The 19,476-nt window shown below is 41.3% G+C and overlaps 1 protein-coding gene across 3 annotated transcripts in view; it reads right to left on the reverse strand.

Moving 5' to 3' along the window:
- The window catches only part of SAMHD1 (SAM and HD domain containing deoxynucleoside triphosphate triphosphohydrolase 1), a 66,482-nt gene extending 47,387 nt beyond the window's left edge, over nucleotides 1-19,095 (reverse strand). For 2 of the 3 annotated variants that reach the window (XM_055544980.1, XM_055544982.1), the window contains exons 1-4: nucleotides 18,779-19,094; nucleotides 14,546-14,597; nucleotides 6,867-6,918; nucleotides 618-778 (exon numbers count right to left, since the gene is read on the reverse strand). In XM_055544980.1, coding sequence (XP_055400955.1) covers nucleotides 618-778; nucleotides 6,867-6,918; nucleotides 14,546-14,597; nucleotides 18,779-18,983 — 470 coding nt within the window. In that variant the 5' untranslated portion in view covers nucleotides 18,984-19,094. Of the gene's footprint in view, nucleotides 1-617; nucleotides 779-6,866; nucleotides 6,919-14,545; nucleotides 14,598-18,778 lie in introns of all 3 variants that reach the window. The other variant, XM_055544981.1, reaches the window with a different exon arrangement.
- Between the last annotated feature and the right edge of the window lie 381 nt (nucleotides 19,096-19,476).

Consider the following 19,476-nt stretch of genomic DNA (forward strand, 5'->3'; position numbering starts at 1 on the left):
CCCATGAACTGCAGCACGCCAGGCTTCCCTGTCCATCACCAACTCCCGGAGTTTACTCAAACTCATGTCCATTGTAAGTGAGCAAAAAGGTCAAAATTCTCAACTCCATAAAGATAAAAAAAGATTGTTACGCTGAGGTTGCTAAGATCTATCATAAGAATAGATCTCCTGTGAAATTGTGAAGAAGGAAAAAGAAATGTGTGCTAGTTTCAATGATATACCTCAAACTGTGAAAGCTACAGCTATGGTGTGTGGTAAGTGCTTAGTTAAGATGAAAAAGGCATTAAATTTACACAATAAGATATTCAGAAAGAGAGGGAGAAACTACGTTTACGTAACTTTTTAAAAAAAATTTAAATTCATCACATAACTTTTAACTCATTGTATTCTTCTTACCCTAAAGTGAAAGTGAAGCTGCTCACTTATGTCTGACTCTTTGCAACCCCACGAACTGTAGCCTACCAGGCTCCTCCATCCATGGAATTTTCCAGGCAAGAGTACTGGAGTGGGTCGCCATTTCCTTCTCCAGGGGATCTTCCTGACCCGGGGATGGAACCCAGATCTCCCACATTACAGGCAGACGCTTTACCATCTGAGTCAACAGGGAGGCTTCTTACCCTAGACTGTGCTCAAATCGATTGTGTGAAGCTCCTGGAAAAACATAGTAACCGCCTCCCAACTGCTTGATGTATCGCAGGCGCTGAAATTGTGGTGTGTCGATGATTCGGATGAGGAGAGGGTGAAATTCAATGTGGCCATGGATAGGATCATTGATCACCTAGAAAATTATGTTTAAATTAATGTGAGCAAGAATATATTACCCCATCTAAAATTTTTGTCCACTCATTCTGATCTACAGTGTGAAGTTAAAGCTATTTGCTTTCAAATAAGAATACTACTACGGGAAATGACAAGGTATGAAAATCTTAACTTTATTTAGGAATCACTACCAGACAGATCAAGAGTATTGGACCTGGGTACACTTTACTTCTTAATGGATTCGAATAACAGAAGAGTAAAGATTTCAACCTTTCTGTTACGTATATGATTTCATCCGCCTTTAGTAGAGTCTAATGGCTTATATGATCTGAATGAGTGTGTTAAATGAATGTGTTTAACTTGAATACAGGACTAACTTACTACTCGGCTTTGTTACCCCGGCTTTCTTTTGATTTCCATTTGCATGAAACATTTTTTCATTCCTTCACTTTCAGTCCGTGTTTCTTTAGGTCTGAAGTGAGTCTTCTGGCAGTCTATATGTGGGTCTTGTTCTTGTATTCATTCATCCACTTCATGTCTTTTGATTGGAGCATTTAGTCCATTTATATGTAAAATAATTATTGATAGGTATGTACTTATTGCCATTTCGTTCATTGTTTAGGGATTGTTTTTGTAGCTTTTGATCCTTTCTTTTGTCCTCTTCCCTTGTGATTTGATGATTATCTTTAATGTTATGTTTGGATTCCTTTCTCTTTTTGTATGTGTATATCTATTATAGTTTGTGCTTACTGGAAGGTTTATATATAGCAATATATATATTTATATATGTGTGTATATATATACATACATGTGTTTATACATACATACATACATATACATATACATATATATATATATATATATGTTGGTTGATCGGTCACTCTGTCATGTCTGACTCTTTGCCACCCCATGGACTACAGCATGCCAGGCTTCCCTGTCCTTCACCATCTTCTGGAACTTGCTCAAACTCATATATACCCACACACAGTTTAAGTTGCTGATCTCTTCATTTCAAATGAATTTTAACAAACTTCTCTTTATTCCCCTTTTCCCATTAGTACTGTTTTTTAAAATTATTTATTTATTTGATTGCCTTGGGTCTTAGTCGAGGCACACAAGATCTATACTGCATCATGTGGAATAATCTTCCATTGCGGTGCACAGACTCTCGAGCTGTGGTGCAAGGGCTCATGTAGTTATGGCATGCAGGCCTAGCTGCTCTGTGGCATGCGGGATCTTTAATTCCCTGACCAGGGATCAAACCTGTTTCCTGCACTGTAAGGAAGATTCTTATCCACTGGACCACCAGGGAAGACCCCCTTGAGTACTGTTTCTGGTATTATATTTTACATCTTTTTGTTTTGCGTATCCCTTCACTACTTATTACAGATACAGATGATTCTGCTTTTTGTCTTTTAACTGGTTTTATATGCGGCTGTTTGAATACCTTCACTGTATATTTGCCTTTACAAATGGGCTTTTCCTTTCACAAGTGCCTTTATTTAGCATTTCTTGTAAAGCTGGCTTGGTGGCAATGAACTTTTTTTAGCTTTTGTTTATCTATAAAACTTGATCTATCAAATTTTACTGAGAACTTGCCACATAGGTTCTTGGTTTTAACTTCTTCCCTTCATCACTTTAAATTTACTCTACCACTCCTTTCTGGCCTGCAGATTTTCTGTTGAAAAGTCAGCTAATAGTCTATGGGAGATTCATTATATAAACTTGCTGCTAGCCTCTGAATGCTTTTAATATTCTCTCTTTAATTTTTGCCATTTTAATTATAATATGTCTTGATGTGTTCCTCTTTGGGTTGGGCCTATTTGGGGCTCTCCTTGTTTCCTGGACTTGGACGTCTATTTCCTCTTCTAGGTTGGGCAAGTTTTCAGCTATTATGTCTTCAAATATGTTCTCTGCTCCTTTCTCTCTCTTTTCTCCTTCTGGGACCCCTAGAATGTGAATGCCTGACGTTCTCTCAGAGGTCTTTTAAACTGTTCTCATTTTTGTTCTCCTTTCTTTTTCTGTTTCGCTTCCACTCTTGTCTTCTAGCTTGTTGATCTCCTCTGTATGACTTAGTCAACTACTGATTCCTTCTAGTGTATTTTTTATGTCAGTTACAGTATTCTTCATCTCTGCTTGATTCTTCCCTATTTTTCTATTTGTTAAAAAATTTCTAACATTTTGCTCTGTAAATCCATTCTTTTCCCAAGTTTTTGATCATCTTTACTATTACCTTGAACTCTTTATCAGGTAGATTATCTGTCTCTACTTCACTTAGTTCTTTTGTGGTTCTGTTTCTTAGTTTGGAATATAGTCCTCTGTTGTCTCATTTTGTCTAACTTGCGGATTTCATTTCTATGTATCTGATAGGTTGGTTATGTTTCCTGACTTTGGAGAAGTGGCATTTTGTGGGAGATGTCAGGTGTGTCCCAGCATCTCACACTCCTCTGGTCATCAGGGCTATATGCTTCAGGGGTGCCCCCACTGTGGGTCCTTCTACTGTGGTGGGCTGAGTATCGTGGGTAGTGTGGTAGGTGTGGCCTGCTCCCCAATTCAGTTGGTTGCCAGGGCCTGCCTTGTGTGGAGACTCCCAGCCACTGGTTGGCAGGGCCAGATCACAAGGTAGCTGGCTGCAGAACCCCAGAGCGTCCTGGGGCTAGTGCTGGCTCACTGGTGGGCAGAGCCAGGCTCTGAGATGAGAGGCTGTGAGGCGGGGTTCCTGGGTCTGGTGCTGGCCTGCTGGTGAGTGGGGATGAATTCCATAGTGGCTGGCTGAGGAGTCCAAAGTGCCTCAGAGCTTGTGTTGGCTTGCTAATGAGTGAGTCCAGGGCCTGGGGGGTCCCAGGGCTGTTGTCAGCCTGCTGGTGGGCAGGGCCGGGCACAGGGGGCGTTCCAGGCTAGTGCTAGCTCATTGGTGGGTGGAGCTGGTCCCAAGGTCTCTGGATGCAGGGTCCTTGGTGTCCTGCAGCTGATGTCAGCCTGCTGATGGGTGGGCCTGAATCCCAGGACTGCTGGCTGAGGCACCCAAGGTGTCCCAAAGCTGGAGCTAGACTGCTGTAAGGCAGGGCCAGGAGGTAGGGCCCCAGGACTGCTGCTGGGCTGCTAATGTGTTGGCTGGGTCCTGACAGGGTAGGCTGTGGGGCTGCAGTGGTCTTGGGGCCTGTGTCTGCTCTCTGGTGTGTGGGAGGATCGGGGTCCAGGAGATCCTGGGACTGGTGCCCACCCACCAGTGAGTAATGCTGGGTCCTGGAGTTAGTGCCTGCTATGTCAAATACTGTACTTCATTTTCACTATAATATAATTTCTGGCTTCAGAGGCCAACTGAACTAAATTTAGCATGGAAAACCAACTCAAGAATAGAGGTTATAATCCTGGGCTAGGCAATGGTTTCTTAGATATGATAGCAAAAACGTAAGAGACAAAAGCAAAAATAGATACAGTGAACTACATCCAAATTTAAAACTTTCATGCTCCAAAGAACACTATTAAGAAAGTAAAAAGATAGGGAATCCCTTGGTAATCCAGTGGTTAGGAGTCCAAACTTCCATTGCTGAGGGCCCAGGTTCAACCCCTGGTTGGAGAACTATGATCCTACAAGCTCCTCAACGTGCCCTAAATAAATAAAAATAAAAAGATAATCCAGAAGATGAGAGAAAATAGTTGCACAGTGTATCAAATATCAGGGCCTTATATCCTGAATATATAAAGAACTCATAATTTGAATAGATTGTGATGATGACTGAACAACCTTGCGAAATTTCTAAGAAACAATGACTTATATATTTAAAACAAACGAATAAAAGAATGCATATATGTGTATAACTGAGTCACTTTCCTGTATAGCAGAGATTAGCACAACATTGTAAATCAACTACATCTCAATAAAAAATGAAAATGAAAAAATAAACAGTGAATTGTAAGGTATGTGAGTTATATCTCACTAAAGCTGTTTTTATTTAAAAAGAAATAAAGGTAGATGTCAAATTAGGGTAGAAATCAATTTTTTGTTCAACTGTACTGCTGATGGTTAAACAATTTTGCTTTCCATGAAAAATAGAAAAATAAATAAAAGGGAATAAATGAAACTACTGACTGACTTGAAAATTACTTTGAAAAGATTTTTTGCAGCAAATTGTGAAAAAGTGACCTCAGATTATCTGAGATGATCTCAACTAATGAAGAAAACTCATCTTATCTCTGCCCTGCCTGAAGAGACCACCCAAGCTGCAGCTATTGAGGAGGGACACAAGAGAATGGAGGACAGTAACTGTCTTCCAACTGCAGGACGAAATATTTAGATATCATCTTTGGAAGTGATCCTTCTATTTACTCCTTTATGAAAATGAAGTATTTTAATAATAGGTAACTTTTTCAAAAAGGGCTGGGATTAAATAAATTTACTCTAAGAATCACTACTTCATCTCTAAAAGAAAGTTATTGCAGAATTGAAGCAAATTTTCAAATGTGATTTTCAATGGAAAATAAGCAGACTAATTTGTAGAAGTAAAATGGTCATAGGAGCTAAGATAACTCAGTGTATCTGATGAAAAATACAAATGGTGACTTGGTAAAAGGAGAACGACAACCCTGTCCCCTCTTCCAGATCTGAAACTAAGTTTCCTTACCCTATAGATGTCAAAGGGTAAGCAATGTTGTACATTTCTTATCACTAACCAATCAAGAAATATGTTTCCTTTTTTTAAAAAAAAAACAAAACATTTCTTTAATTATGGTATTAGAACTATACTGAAGAGCTTGTGAAAAATGCACATTCCTAGGTATCTAAAGTAAGTTCCCATAATCAGAATTTCTGAGATGGGAGCTAGGCAGTTGATAGCTTCTTAAAATGATTCTTGGGACACTAAGTCTAAAAAACAGGGCTTTTAAAATGTCTGGAAGGGGCTGGGGGATGAAAAATAAACAACTAATTTTTAGGCCTATACCTACTCTTTGACCCATCATTTGATAAAAATGTTTACCAAAACTGATTAAGTAATTTTAATGTAAAAGTTATTCTAGGGTTTCCCTGGTGGCTCAGTGGTAAAGAATCTGCCTGCCAATGCAGGAGACATTGGTTCTATCCCTGGTCTGGGAAGATCCCACATACTGTAGCTAAGCCTGTGCACCACAACTACTGAGCCTGTGCTCTGGAGTCTGGGAGCTGAAACTACTGAGCCCACGTGCCACAACTACTGAAGCCCGAGTGCTCCAGAGCCCATGCTCTGCAACAGCAGGAGCCACGACAATGAGAAGCCTGTGTACCACAGCGAAGAACAGCTGTAACTAGAGAAAGCCCATGTACAGCAACGAAGACCCAGATAGCAAAAAAGAAAAAACTGTTATTCTACGACTAAGGGTAGGGCTATATGTGTTGGTATGAATATTTCTCAAAAATACAACATTAGAAGGCTACTTACTGTGAATGAAATTCCATGTATATAATGTCGCTAAGAGTCGGACATGACTGAGTTACTTCACTTTCACCTTTCACTTTCATGCATTGGAGAAGGAAATGGCAACCCACTCCAGTGTTCTTGCCTGGAGAATCCCAGGGATGGGGAGCCTGGTGGGCTGCTGTCTATGGGGTCGCACAGAGTCAGACATGACTGAAGTGACTTAGCAGCAGCGGTGTTTAAAAACATGTAAAACAGTACTATACACTGTTTATGGCTATACACATGTAGTAAAAAAATCCAAAAAACATTGAAGAAAATGATTAAACACCAAGTTCAGGATGGTGCTTACTCTTGGAGAAAAAAGGATGGAAACAGAATTCAAGAGGGATACAAAGGAGGCCTTCTATTGTTTCTAATATTTTGTTCTAGAAATAAAAGATCTGAAGCAAATTAAGCAAAATGTTAAGATCTGACAAGCTCGGCAGTAGCCTATGTACACTTTCTATGTGCTTAAAATATTTTAGCTTTTCTTGACTTATATACTCTATGGTTATTTTAGAAAATGCAGAAAGTTTAGGAAAGTAATAACCCATTACTCTCAATCCAATTACTGAAAAGAGCTTTCTTTCCATTCTTTTAAAAATGACGTCTACATAACTGAATTATATCATTTTATGTTAAAAAATAATAATAAATTCAGATTTCTCTTACCTTCATTGTATCTTGGATACAATTAAGCAGCTTCATTTTCTTCCCATAGGAACTAAAATTATAACAGGATAAGCAAATCTGTCATTATTTGCTTAATAATAATCCTGGAATATATAATCAACTTTAGATTGTTAGAATAGAAGTCAGATTAAAAGAACAATTAATAATTCAAACATACTCCTCCCTAGAAACCCTCTCCTTCCTTTTCTTTTGAGACATGAGACTTTTGCCCTTAATCCTCCTTTCTTGGTAAATTCAGATTTCAACACTTCCCATATCTGCATCACTGAATGCTCAATATACACTTCAAACTTACTTTAACCTAACCGTTGCCTAATGATCCTAAAATTTGCTTGATTTACGTAAGTGAAATCTCAGGATAGCCAGGTCTCTTTGAAGTAGAGCACAGTGATAATGAAAAAGGATTTTGGAATCAGGTGGAACTGGCTCACATCTTCGCATGGAATCTACATGACCCTGAAAAAGTCACTTAACCTTTTTTGGTATATTGATATTCTCATCTATAGCACAGAGATAATACTATTAATATCTCCCTCACAGGGCTGCAGAGGGATTAAACAGTGTGTTCACAGGGATTAAACAGTGTGTTCACCACTGAGGTTACAACAGACTCAGTTCCTGCCCTCAAGAACTACAGATTTTTAATTATGATTACAGGTGTTATAGAAATTACTACTGATGTCCAAGTGAATATCTGTCCCATCAGCAGTGTTTCAAGTACAAGAATCTAGAAGTTTATTAGTGTAACCATGTGGTGAGTATGTAAACAAAGTCATCTACCTAAATGGGCACATCTAGGAAAACTACATTTTTTCGACAATCTGAGTCTCTGTCATATGAAAGTAACTTTCAAAGAGATATAATTGTTGCTTATGTCAATTAAGAAGTATCTAGGATACAATGAAAGGAAATGCAGAATAATACAAAACTTCTTGGCAGGGGTGGTGATCAGTCACAAGATCATGAATGGACTTTTAAAATTCGCTATAGTGACGAGTTTCAAAGGTCCAAGTTTGACTTATGAGTACAGGTATGACTTCAGCATGAATCAAATATTTATGGTTTTAGCTTCATTTATACCTCCCTATCTTCCTCTATCAGTAATTACTCATAATACTAAAATCCTGAGAAAGAATAGGAATTTAACAGCTCAAAATCCTGTAGTTAATTTTCCTGCTTCATTTACACTTATTAATTAGTCTCCATTTACACTTACTAAATGTTCTAGGCATGTCAGCCTGATACCTGGCTGAAGCAGAAGGCAAGGGGTTAGGTTTCATCAATCTGCTAGCTAATCAGACTGAAATGTAAATCGTTTGTTGCTGCTGCTGCTAAGTCACTTCAGTCGTGTCCGACTCTGTGTGACCCCATAAAGGGCAGCCCACCAGGCTCCCCCGTCCCTGGGATTCTCTAGGCAAGAACATTGGAGTGGGTTGCCATTTCCTTTTCCAATGCATGAAAGTGAAAAGTCAAAGTGAAGTTGCTCAGTCGTGTCCGACCCTCAGCGACCCCATGGACTGCAGCCTCCCAGGCTCCTCCGTCCATGGGATTTTCCAGGCAAGAGTACTGGAGTGGGTTGCCATTGCCTTCTCCAGCTTACATCCTGCTGCTGCTGCTGCTGCTGCTAAGTCGCTTCAGTCGTGTCCGACTCTGTGTGACCCCATAGACGGCAGCCCACCAGGCTCCCCCGTCCCTGGGATTCTCTAGGCAAGAACATTGGAGTGGGTTGCCATTTCCTTTTCCAATGCATGAAAGTGAAAAGTCAAAGTGAAGTTGCTCAGTCGTGTCCAACCCTCAGCGACCCCATGGACTGCAGCCTCCCAGGCTCCTCCGTCCATGGGATTTTCCAGGCAGGAGTACTGGAGTGGGGTGCCATTGCCTTCTCCAAATTGTTTGCTAAAAGTACTTAAATAGACTTGGAACCAGAAGAACTATAATTGACCTCTATGTTGTACCCTGAAACTCAGGGTAACTACAGAATTTAAGAATAATTTTCCTAGAATGTATAGAAGCATCATTACAGCTGATAAACCATTAAAGCAGCATGCTTTGTGTTTACTATTCCCCTCTCCTCAGCTGTTTGACATAATAAGCACAGAGAAAGGCCAGGCCAAGAAGTACTTAAAGGCAGAGCTATAACTGACAAAGGTTAAGCATTGTTGCACAGCACAGCATAACCAAGAATCACAGCATAAAACAATACCAAACCTAAACCAACCTCACTGCCTAGTCTTTCCCTCAACTGATATTCAGTATTCATTACTTGATTAGAACTCAAAAAGAAGCTGCTGCTAAGCTGCTAAGTCACTTCAGTCATGTCCAACTGTGCAACCCCATAGATGGCAGCCCACCAGGCTCCCCCATCCCTGGGATTCTCCAGGCAAGAACACTGGAGTGGGTTGCCATTTCCTTTTCCAATGCATGAAAGTGAAAAGTGAAAGTGAAGTCGCTCAGTCCTGTCTGACTCTTAGCAACCCCATGAACTGCAGCCTACCAGGCTCCTCTGCCCATGGGATTTTCCAGGCAAGAGTACTGGAGTGGGGTGCCATTGCCTTCTCCACAAAAAAGAAGCTACTGTATTCATATAGAAATCATGAGGAGGTGACCAAAATGCGTGAAGGGGGTTCAAGAAGTACAAACTTGCAGCTATAAAATAAGTCATGGATGTGTAATGCACATTATGATGACTATAGTCAATTAATATTGCAGTACATGTTTCAAAGTTGCCAAATCATAAAATACATTTTCTATTCTAAGGCAAGGCAAGAAAATTTAAGTATAACCTGTTCCCTGCTTGTGCTGGGCCCTCTCTAATGTGCAGTGTGTATCTGGATTACATATTAACCAGACCTCTTCAAAGGTGAGAATGCTGGCCTGACTGTAAAAAAAAAAATGCTGTTTTTCCTTCTGATGTAAACAATGTAACTCATTAGAAGACAAATTTTTCCTTTCCTAACCCTGTAAAGGTCATGGTGACACATTACTCCTATGTGCAGATTTGGAGTATGAATCTCTGGTGAACTTTATGTAAAATTTCAGTGCGTCACTTTGATGTACCATCTGTTATCTCAAAAATGTACATGACTGTCTTTGACTTCTAAGAGACAGAACATTCCTCAGAGTTTTCTAAAAGGCTGTCTCCTGGGTTATAATCTTCAGGTTGGCTCAAATAAAATTCTCTATTTCTCCTCCAAAAATTCTAATTTTTTGTTGACTAATGAGAGTAAACTTGTGTTGTTGTTTTTTTGGTGTTGGTTTTTTTCCTTGCGCAGCTTTCAGAATCTTAAGTTCTTCAACCAGGGACTGAACCTGTGCCCTTGACAGTGAGAGTGCGGGGTCCTAATCACTGGATTGCCAGGGAATTCCAAAGAAAGTAAATTTTAAAATTTCTCATCATAGGAAAAAAAAATTTCTTTGTAACTTTGTATGGTGACAGAGGGTAACTAGACTTACTATGGTGATCACTTTTCTTTTTTTTTACTTTTCAATATATACAAATACTGAATCGTTACATTATACATTTGAAATGAATATAATATTACACGTCAATTATACCTCAATAAAAATTTAATTTAAAAAATTACTGATTAAAGTATATTAAAAAGCCACCCAAAACCTGGAAATGTCTTTGTTTTGGCAAAAGTTATAAAAAAGTAAATACTTTTGTTTTTTGGCTGCTCTGTTTGCTGAGCATGTTTTCTCTAGTTGTGGTGAGTGGGGGCTACTCATAGTTGTGGTGCGAAGGCTTCTCACTGCAATAGCTTCTCTTGTTGCAGCTCCCGAGCTCTAGAGCACAGGCTCAATAGTTATGGCACATGGGTTTAGTTGCTCCAAGGCACATGGCATCTTCCCAGACCAGGGATCCAGTCTGTGTCCCCTGCAGTGGCAGGCAGATTCTTAACCACTGGACCACCATGGAAGTCCCCGAATAAATACTTTAAACAAAGATTTGGGCCAGGATAGACTACAAGAAGATTTTACTTCTGTATTTCATCATTTCTGAAATGTAATGTTTCTTACAACCGATGTATACATTTAATGTGACAATGTTTGTTATTAATATTTTTTTAGAAAAACCTTTTACAATCATCAGTTAATCATGAGGAAATACAGGAGTACTTGTCTAAACTGATTTCCACATAGAAAGGACAGCCTACGACAAGAGCCTGCATACAGGTAATTTATTTTGGGATGTGAATCCTGGGAAATGGAGTGGAGGGTTAGGAAAGGTAAAACAAGAAACAAGGGGAAAATACTTAATCAGTTGCACTGGTACTACTGTGAACAACTTCAGCTGATCCCAGTGGGATCCTCAAAGGTAGCTCTGAGCAGGAGAACTTTGTCAAAATGGAAATATTCTATATCTGCCCTGTCCAACATGGTAACGACCAGTCATAAGTGGTTACTGAGCACCTGAAGTATGACTAGTGGAGGTGATGGAATTCCAGTTGAGCTATTTCAAATCCTAAAAGATGATGCTGTGAAAGTGCTGCACTCAATATGCCAGCAAATCTGGAAAACTCAGTAGTGGCCACAGGACTGGAAAAGGTCAGTTTTCATTCCAAACCCTAAGAAAGGCAATGCCAAAGAATGCTCAAACTACCGCACAATTGCACTCATCTCACATGCTACCAAAGTAATGCTCAAAATTCTTCAAGCCAGGCGTCAACAATACATGAACTGTGAACTTTCAGTTTTTCAAACTGGTTTTCGAAGTGGCAGAGGAACCAGAGATCAAGTTGCCAACATCCGCTGGATCATCGGAAAAGCAAGAGAGTTCCAGAAAAACATGTATTTCTGCTTTATTGACTACACCAAAGCCTTTGACTGTGTGGATCACAATAAACTGTGGAAAATTCTGAAAGAGATGGGAATACCAGACCACCTGACCTGCCTCTTGAGAAACCTATATGCAGGTCAGGAAGCAACAGTTAGAACTGGACATGGAACAGACTGGTTCCAAATAGGAAAAGGAGTACGTCAAGGTTGTATATTGTCACCCTGCTTATTTAACTTATATGCAGAGTACATCATGAGAAACGCTGGGCTGGAAGAAGCACAAGCTGGAATCAAGATTGCTGGGAGAAATATCAGTAACCTCAGATATTCAGATGACACCACCCTTATGGCAGAAAGTGAAGAACTAAAGAGCCTCTTGATGAAAGTGAAAGAGGAGAGCGAAAAAGTTGGCTTAAAGCTCAACATTCAGAAAACTAAGATCATGGCATCCGGTCCCATCACTTCATGGCAAATAGATGGAGAAACAGTGGAAACAGGGGCAGACTTTATTTTTTTGGGCTCCAAAATCACTGCAGATGGTGACTGCACCCATGAAATTAAAAGACACTTACTCCTTGGAAGGAAAATTATGACCAACCTAGATAGCATATTAAAAAGCAGAGACATTACTTTGTCAACAAAGGTCCGTCTAGTCAAGGCTATGGTGTTTCCAGTAGTCATGTATGGATGTGAGAGCTGGACTATAAAGAAAGCTGAGTGCTGAAGAATTGATGCTGAAGGAGGAAACAGACAGAACAGGCTCCATCTTGAAAGCAGGACTCTATCTTGGGCCAGACTGTGGACTTTGAGCTATATGCCCAGTATATATGGAAACGACACACCAACTGGAAAACCAGACCCCCCCAGATGGAAGAACCCCAGGGCTCATACCTAGACTCTCCATTGCCTAAAAGAATACCCTAATTATCTGTGTAACCAAATAGAATCATAAATTCTATTATGCTTATTGGGGTATGACCACAGGCCTACTGATAATTGTCCACTGTTAACTACCTAGGCTTAGGGCATATGAATCACGGGTTACCTTTGATTGTATCTTTCTCTTCCTTTGTTCAGACTAGTTTCAGGGAATTTGGGGAGGTGGGTTTGGGCATGTACACTTAGGGTATATAAGGTTTTCACAAAAACTGTTAGGGGTCCTTGGCTCAGAGGAGACTCTGCCGTGGGCCCACCAATGCAATCTGCACTTCATTATCTGCATTGTCCTTCTGAGTCAGTTTGTTTCCCAGAACGCGTGGCTGTAACAATGCTTTTGAACTGTGGTGTTGGAGAAGACTCTTGAGAATCCCTTGGACTACAAGGAGATCCAACCAGTCCATCCTAAAGGAAACCAGTCCTGAATGTTCACTGGAAGGACTGATGTTGAAGCTGAAACTCCAATACTTTGGCCACCTGATGCGAACAGCCGACTCATTTGAAAAGACCCTGATGCTGGGAAAGATTGAGGGCAGGAGAAGAAGGGGACGACAGAGGATGAAATGATTGGATAGCATCACCGACTCAACGGACATGAGTTTTGCGTCAACTCCGGGAGTTGGTGATGGACAGGGAGGCCTGGCGTGCTGCAGGCCATGGGGTCACAAAGAGTCGAACACAGCTGAGTGAATGAACTGAAATGAACTGTGACTCAGTGTAACTGAGAAATTAAAATTTCCATTTTAATTAATTTTAACACATAGCTAGCGTCTGCTGTATAGAAAAACACCTGCAGAACCCACCTCAGAGTTAAGAGATGGACACAAAAAGATGTGATATATAGTGTCCCTTTTGGAATTTGTACTATTTTGTTAACTCATGTGTCCCAAGTTCTTGGAAGAATGCCTAACACATAATGGTCCTCCTCAAATATTTGTTGAATAAATCAATAGTATTTGGATCCACAAACTACATGTTTCCTTTTTAAAGCAAAACTCTACTAGAAAAATCCATTCAGTTCAAATAGTAAGCAACTACTATACATAAGAAATGGGTAGTAAGAGGGAATTTGGAGGAATGAAGTCTGTTAAAAGTCCTAAAGTGATCTCTTCCCTCAATTTACTTCCCTTACCAACTACTAAGCAGCAATGCATAAAGCAACTCAAGTATAATCCTTTGTTTTGATTCTTTGCTTACTGTTCCCACAAACAACTAAGTGGAATTCCAGAAAAAAGACAGTATTTTACTACTGTTGCCAATTCCAATAGAAATAAAGTCTCTATTTAAGGAATATTTAGATATTGGATCCTCAACCTAGATCTTTAAAGTAGACCTAGATCTAGATCCTAGAATCTCCAGTCATACATACAGACCTCAACCTATACATATAATTTATGAAGGGCTTATCATGTGCTAATTACTTTACACACATTGTCTCACAGGTATCCATTTCACAGGTGCAGAAACTGAAGGGTTAAATAAATTGTCCCATATCATTCAAATGAAAAATGCCAAACTTCTTTGGACAGCGTCTTTAACACCAAGGAAGCATTTCAGTCTTAAGACACCTTTAGAAAAACCTAGAAATATGTTCAAGATAGGACTGCATTTTGCTTGCTGATGTTTTTTCCTATCAGTTCTACATTTTCTGATGTGAATAATTCAATTATTCTGAACTTGAGAGTAAAAAGTTGGTCACTACAAACTTCATGAAGGTTTGTCAGCAAAAATTTTTAAATAGGAATCATTAGTAATACTAAACACAGGATTTGCACAGCAAAAACGAAAACAACTGTTAAACAGCAGGCATGGTATTCTGTTTTAAAACCCTACAAATTTAAAATGAGGACAGTTAATATTAATAATCTTGGGCTTTGTCTTTCAAATGTGAATCAAAAGGTCTTAAGTGTGCTTGGCTACAATGCGAATTTTGTCATTCTCACCTTATTCCAAGATCTTCAGGAAAGGGCAGTAATGAACCTGACATTTTCTTCTCTATGGAAGAAAACAGAGAAAAAAATAATGATTTCAATATTTACAGCATTTGCTTTATTTCTTTCAGTTTGGATCCATCAGAATTTACTCAGATCAAGATTTTTAGAGCATCCAGTATGTTGCAGTGAAAAGGACAATGAGTTTTTCTCTTTCCCTTTCCTGAGAACAAATAATATATATAAAAATATTTTTAATATATATAATAAATATATATTATATATAATATATATAATATATATTATATATAATATATATAATAAATATAAAAATTTCTGGTTTTTTGCTATTTATAACTAGTGGTTAGAAGAATAATTCTTGAATATATTTCTCTGGACACTGTACAAATATTTCTATAAATTCTTACAAGTGAAATTCCCTGTAAGCAAAAAGGTATTTCCAAATTGTCCAGGGTTAAACAAATTGATACTTTCATCAACTTTATTATATATAAAGGAATAGTGAGCAGGTCTCAACATTCCTAGTTTTTTTCACTTTGCTCCTAATTCTGAATGTCTGAGTTTGCTTTTCTGCCCCCTAACTCTGCAGGAGCTACACTTCTCACCTATTTTCTTTTGACTCTATGCTAAATACATCCCCCTATCTGGTGTTTACCCTTACAACACCCTTCACCTTGTAGTTACATATCAGAAAGAAGGCCACAGAGCCACTGAACTGCCAGACTCAATCACTGGGTTACTAATGCCAGCTTATGATTGTCTTTGAAACAATACAAGAGGAAGAAATCAAGATCCTATCACCTTTATTCCTCATCACTGACTCCTGACTGCAAGCCCTTGCTTTACATAAGCCCCCAGACTCCTTGTGGAGCGGGGGTGGGGGTGGGGGCACAGTTCTTCAGGCGCGAGCCTACTGTGTTCCCCTCTCCGCCAGCTGAGAATAAAAGCCACTTTTCTATTTCCTCTAAACTCTGTTTCCATATTTTTCATTCAGCTTCAGTAGGCAGAGAAAGCCAAGATTTCAGCTGGCAACAAGTACTGGCAACAAGGTACTTCCCAGGTGACGAAGTGGTAAAGAATCCTCCTGCCAAGAGATGGAGGTTCAGTCCCTGGGTCAGGAAAATCCCTTGGAGTAGGAAATGGAGACCCACTTTTGTATTCTTGCCTGGAAAATTCCATGGAGCCAGCTCAGGGTCACATAGTGTGGACGCTGAACACTCAGGACTCAGCACCTCCCATGTGGGTTTGCTGGTGGGAGGGCAAAGGTGACTCTGGGCCCCCAAGTTTACAGCCAACCTTGCCCTTACAAGGCTAGGGTGAGTTAGATCAAAGCATGAACGTTCAGGTGTCAGGTGAGCAGGGCCTGGTCCGGTATAAAATTTCTATTTTTTTGCTATTTATAACTAGTGATTAGAAGAATAATTCTTGAATATATTTCTCTGGACACTGTACAAATATTTCTATAAATTCTTACAAGTGAAATTCCCTGTAAGCAAAAAGGTATTTCCAAACTGTCCAGGGTTAAACAAATTGATACTTTCATCAACTTTATTAGATTACCCATTTCTATTATCAATCTTTAAATATCTTTTTCTGTGTTTACAAGCTGGTTGTCAACTGTTTGTTCTTGTGTTTTGCTCATTTTCCTACTGGGGTGTTTTTTTCCTTGCTCTTAGCTGACTTTATAACTTTGGATATGTTCTCTTTTCTTTTCTTATTGGTTTATTTGTTCCTATATTGCTGAGGGAAATTCAGTGTATTTTGATGAGAATACTTGTTAAGATATAGCTGGGATGAATTCTGGAGTTCAAAGACCTAATCTTAAAATCCAACTCTTGTTTTTTTCTAGTTGTGTGACCTTTGAATCTCAAACATACCATGTTAAAAAACATGGATCACAGCTTCTAAATTCCTGTAAATTGTATTCCAAAATGAGGAAAGGGACCCAGCACCTTGTGCCTAGTTTGTCAAATAAAAATTAATCTGTACACAAGTTACTGTGTATAAAACAAGTTCCTACTGTATAGCACAGGGAACTACATTCTATATGTATATATATGGCTTCCCAGGTAGCACTAGTGGTAAAGTACCCGCCTACCAATACAGGAGACATAAGAGATGCAGGTTCAATCACTGTGCTGGAAGATTCCCTGGAGGAGGGCATGGCAACCCACTCCAGTATTCTTGCCTGGAGAATCCCATGGACAGAGGAGCTTGGCAGGCTACTGTCCATAGGGTTGCAAAAAGTCGGACCCGACTGAAGCCATGCACACATACATGCATATATAAATAAATGTATATATATATATATATATATACACACATACTTCTCAGGTGTATATATATATACATCTCAAGTGTATATATATATACACACATACTTCTCAGGTGGCGCTAGTGGTAAAGATTCCACCTGCCAATGCAGGAGACACAAGAGATGCAGGTTTGATCCCTGGGTGGAGAAGATCCCCTGGAGTAGGAAATGGCAACCCATTCCAGTGTTCGTGCATCCTTAGACAGAGAAGCCTGGAGGGCTACAGTTTATAGGGTCACAAAGAGACACAAATGATCATAGCATACACACACACATTTGTATAACTGAATCATTCTGATGTACATCAGAAACTAACACAACGTTGTAAATTAACCATACTTCAATTTTTAAAAAAATCTGAACTTAGGGACAGACTTTAATGAGAAAAATTATTTGCAATTGGGAGAATGTTTTGATCTCAGAAATCTGCAAGTGACTCAAAAAAAAAAATTTTTTTTTATAGGATAAAGAAGGGACAAGCAGAGATAACCAGAACCTTTGGAGAAGTGACCTCAGTCTAACAGGACATTGTCTGGCTGTGATCAGGTGCAACATCCATCAAGCTATCCATAAGACTTGAACCACTAAAGATCCTGCCACCCTAGTCCCCAGCCTAAGCAAACAGGGCTCCACCCCCAAACTGCAGAAGTTTTCTGAATTTGCAAATCACACCCACTTTCCTATTGAACACTTCAGAGGGTAAAGCAGAGGTTAAGCTTCACATCGCTTACAGGAAGCTCAGTAGATTTCAAGTGGATAGATGTTTTAACTTGAGCCAATAAAGTTGCTTAAAATTCATAACCTACAAGCCAAGTTGCAAGCTCCTGGGAGTTCAGAGGTCAACTGAGCCACTCTAGAGTTTAGAGTTAGCGAGGGAAACTGCTTTTGGATAACAAAACATGATCTTCACCAAGCTCTGCAAGTACAGGCACCAAGCACGTAGAGTCCTACCGGGATGGTACGGTAGGCGATGAGGATTCAGAGATTAACAAAAATTTTCTTTCCCCGTTAGAAAAACTCCCGGTTGGAGGGGAGCGGAGGAAACAGAAACTTTCAAGCACCCAGAGAGTGTGTGCTAAGTTGCTTCTGTCGTGCCCGATATTTTCCGACCCCATGGACTGCAGCCCGCCAGGCTCCTCTGTCCATGGGGATTCTGCAGGCACGAATACTGGAGTAGGTTGCCATGCCCTCCTCCAGGGGAATCTTTCCGACTCCCCAGAGATGGAACCCGCGTCTCATTTTAATAAGTCTCCTGCATTGGCTGGCGGGTTCTTTACCATTAGCGCCACCTGGGCAGCCCCTTCGAGCATCCCCACATAATCTAACGTGGCTAGTGTTCATGCAGCTGCATCAGCAGAGGGGTGTCCCGAACCTGGTGAACATGAGTGACAGCAACCCTCCCACTTAGGTTCTTCTAAAAAAAAAGGGACCCGAGTCTCGCCTCTCCGGCGCCGGGTTGTTAAGTTCCTGAAGAAGCCCACCAGAGTTAGACCAGCTGCCCCCTCTTTCTCCTCCAGGGTCCCAACCCCCAAAGTCCGCCCCCTGCCTACGGGTCCCCAACCCCAGACGCCCCATTTCTCCTTCCTCTCCATCTCAGGTCATCCCTCCTGGGCGCCGCCGCCACAGGTCCATCCTTTCGGATGCCTCCCGCGTCAAGTCTGCCCCTCCCTTCCCTCGGGTCCCCTTCTCCGAGGGCTCGCCGCCTCAGGTTTTCGCTCTCCGCCTCAGGTCATTCCCTCCTCGGCGCCGCCGCCACAGTCCACCCCTTCGGGTGCCTCCCGCGTCCGGTCTCCCTCGGCCGCTCTGGCCCCTCTTAGAGGCCCCCGCCTCAGGCCGCCCTCTTCTCAGGCCCGGCTGTCCCGGGCACGGGTCGCCAGCCCCCCGGCCCCTCAGCAACCCAGCTATGATACCTCGGCAGCGTTTCAGTTCCGAATCGCTGAAGCCACAGCGCCTTAGGAAGGACCACACCTGCTCCGGGCCCCAAGTTCGGTAATCCGGGTCGAGATCGTGGCTCGGGGACGTCTCTGCGTCTGCGGGAGGGGAGTTTGGCGGCGTTCTTGGGCTGCCATCGCGCCGGGACCGCTTGGGGGTCTTCTGGGAGTCGGCACTCTGCATGGTTACGCACACACAGAGCTCGCCTCAGCACACTCAAGAACACCGGCGCCCGACCCGCGCGCAAGCGCACTCGCAGCTCGGCGCCGGCCGCGGGTCCGCTTAATACTGCCAGGCTGCAGGCCGACCGCGCAGGCGCACTGATAGCTCAGGCCTTGGGGCCAGACAGGCCGCCCACTTCAGTCCCCCAACCCCCCAGCCCCTGCGCAGGCGCAGTGACCGCCCAATGGACCTAAACCGCAACCAGGTATTTACGGCCAAGCGAGTGAGTAGAAGGAAAAGTGAGGGTAGTGCTAATAAGGGGGGAGGGGGAACCGGCAAAGAGTGTGCCCAGTACAAGCTGCTGCAGTCCAGAGCAGAGGCTATTCTGGTGAACTGAACTTCAGACTATCCCAGGTTTACCCTTGGCCGTATTTCAGATGCCCTAAACTTAAACCTGAAAGGCCATAAGGTTGCCCTCATCTTAATTAAGAGAAAAGTGGGCAGGAAGCAGAAC

Source organism: Bubalus kerabau, chromosome 13 (assembly GCF_029407905.1).
Source record: "Bubalus kerabau isolate K-KA32 ecotype Philippines breed swamp buffalo chromosome 13, PCC_UOA_SB_1v2, whole genome shotgun sequence".
Classification (NCBI taxonomy): Eukaryota; Metazoa; Chordata; class Mammalia; order Artiodactyla; family Bovidae; genus Bubalus; species Bubalus kerabau.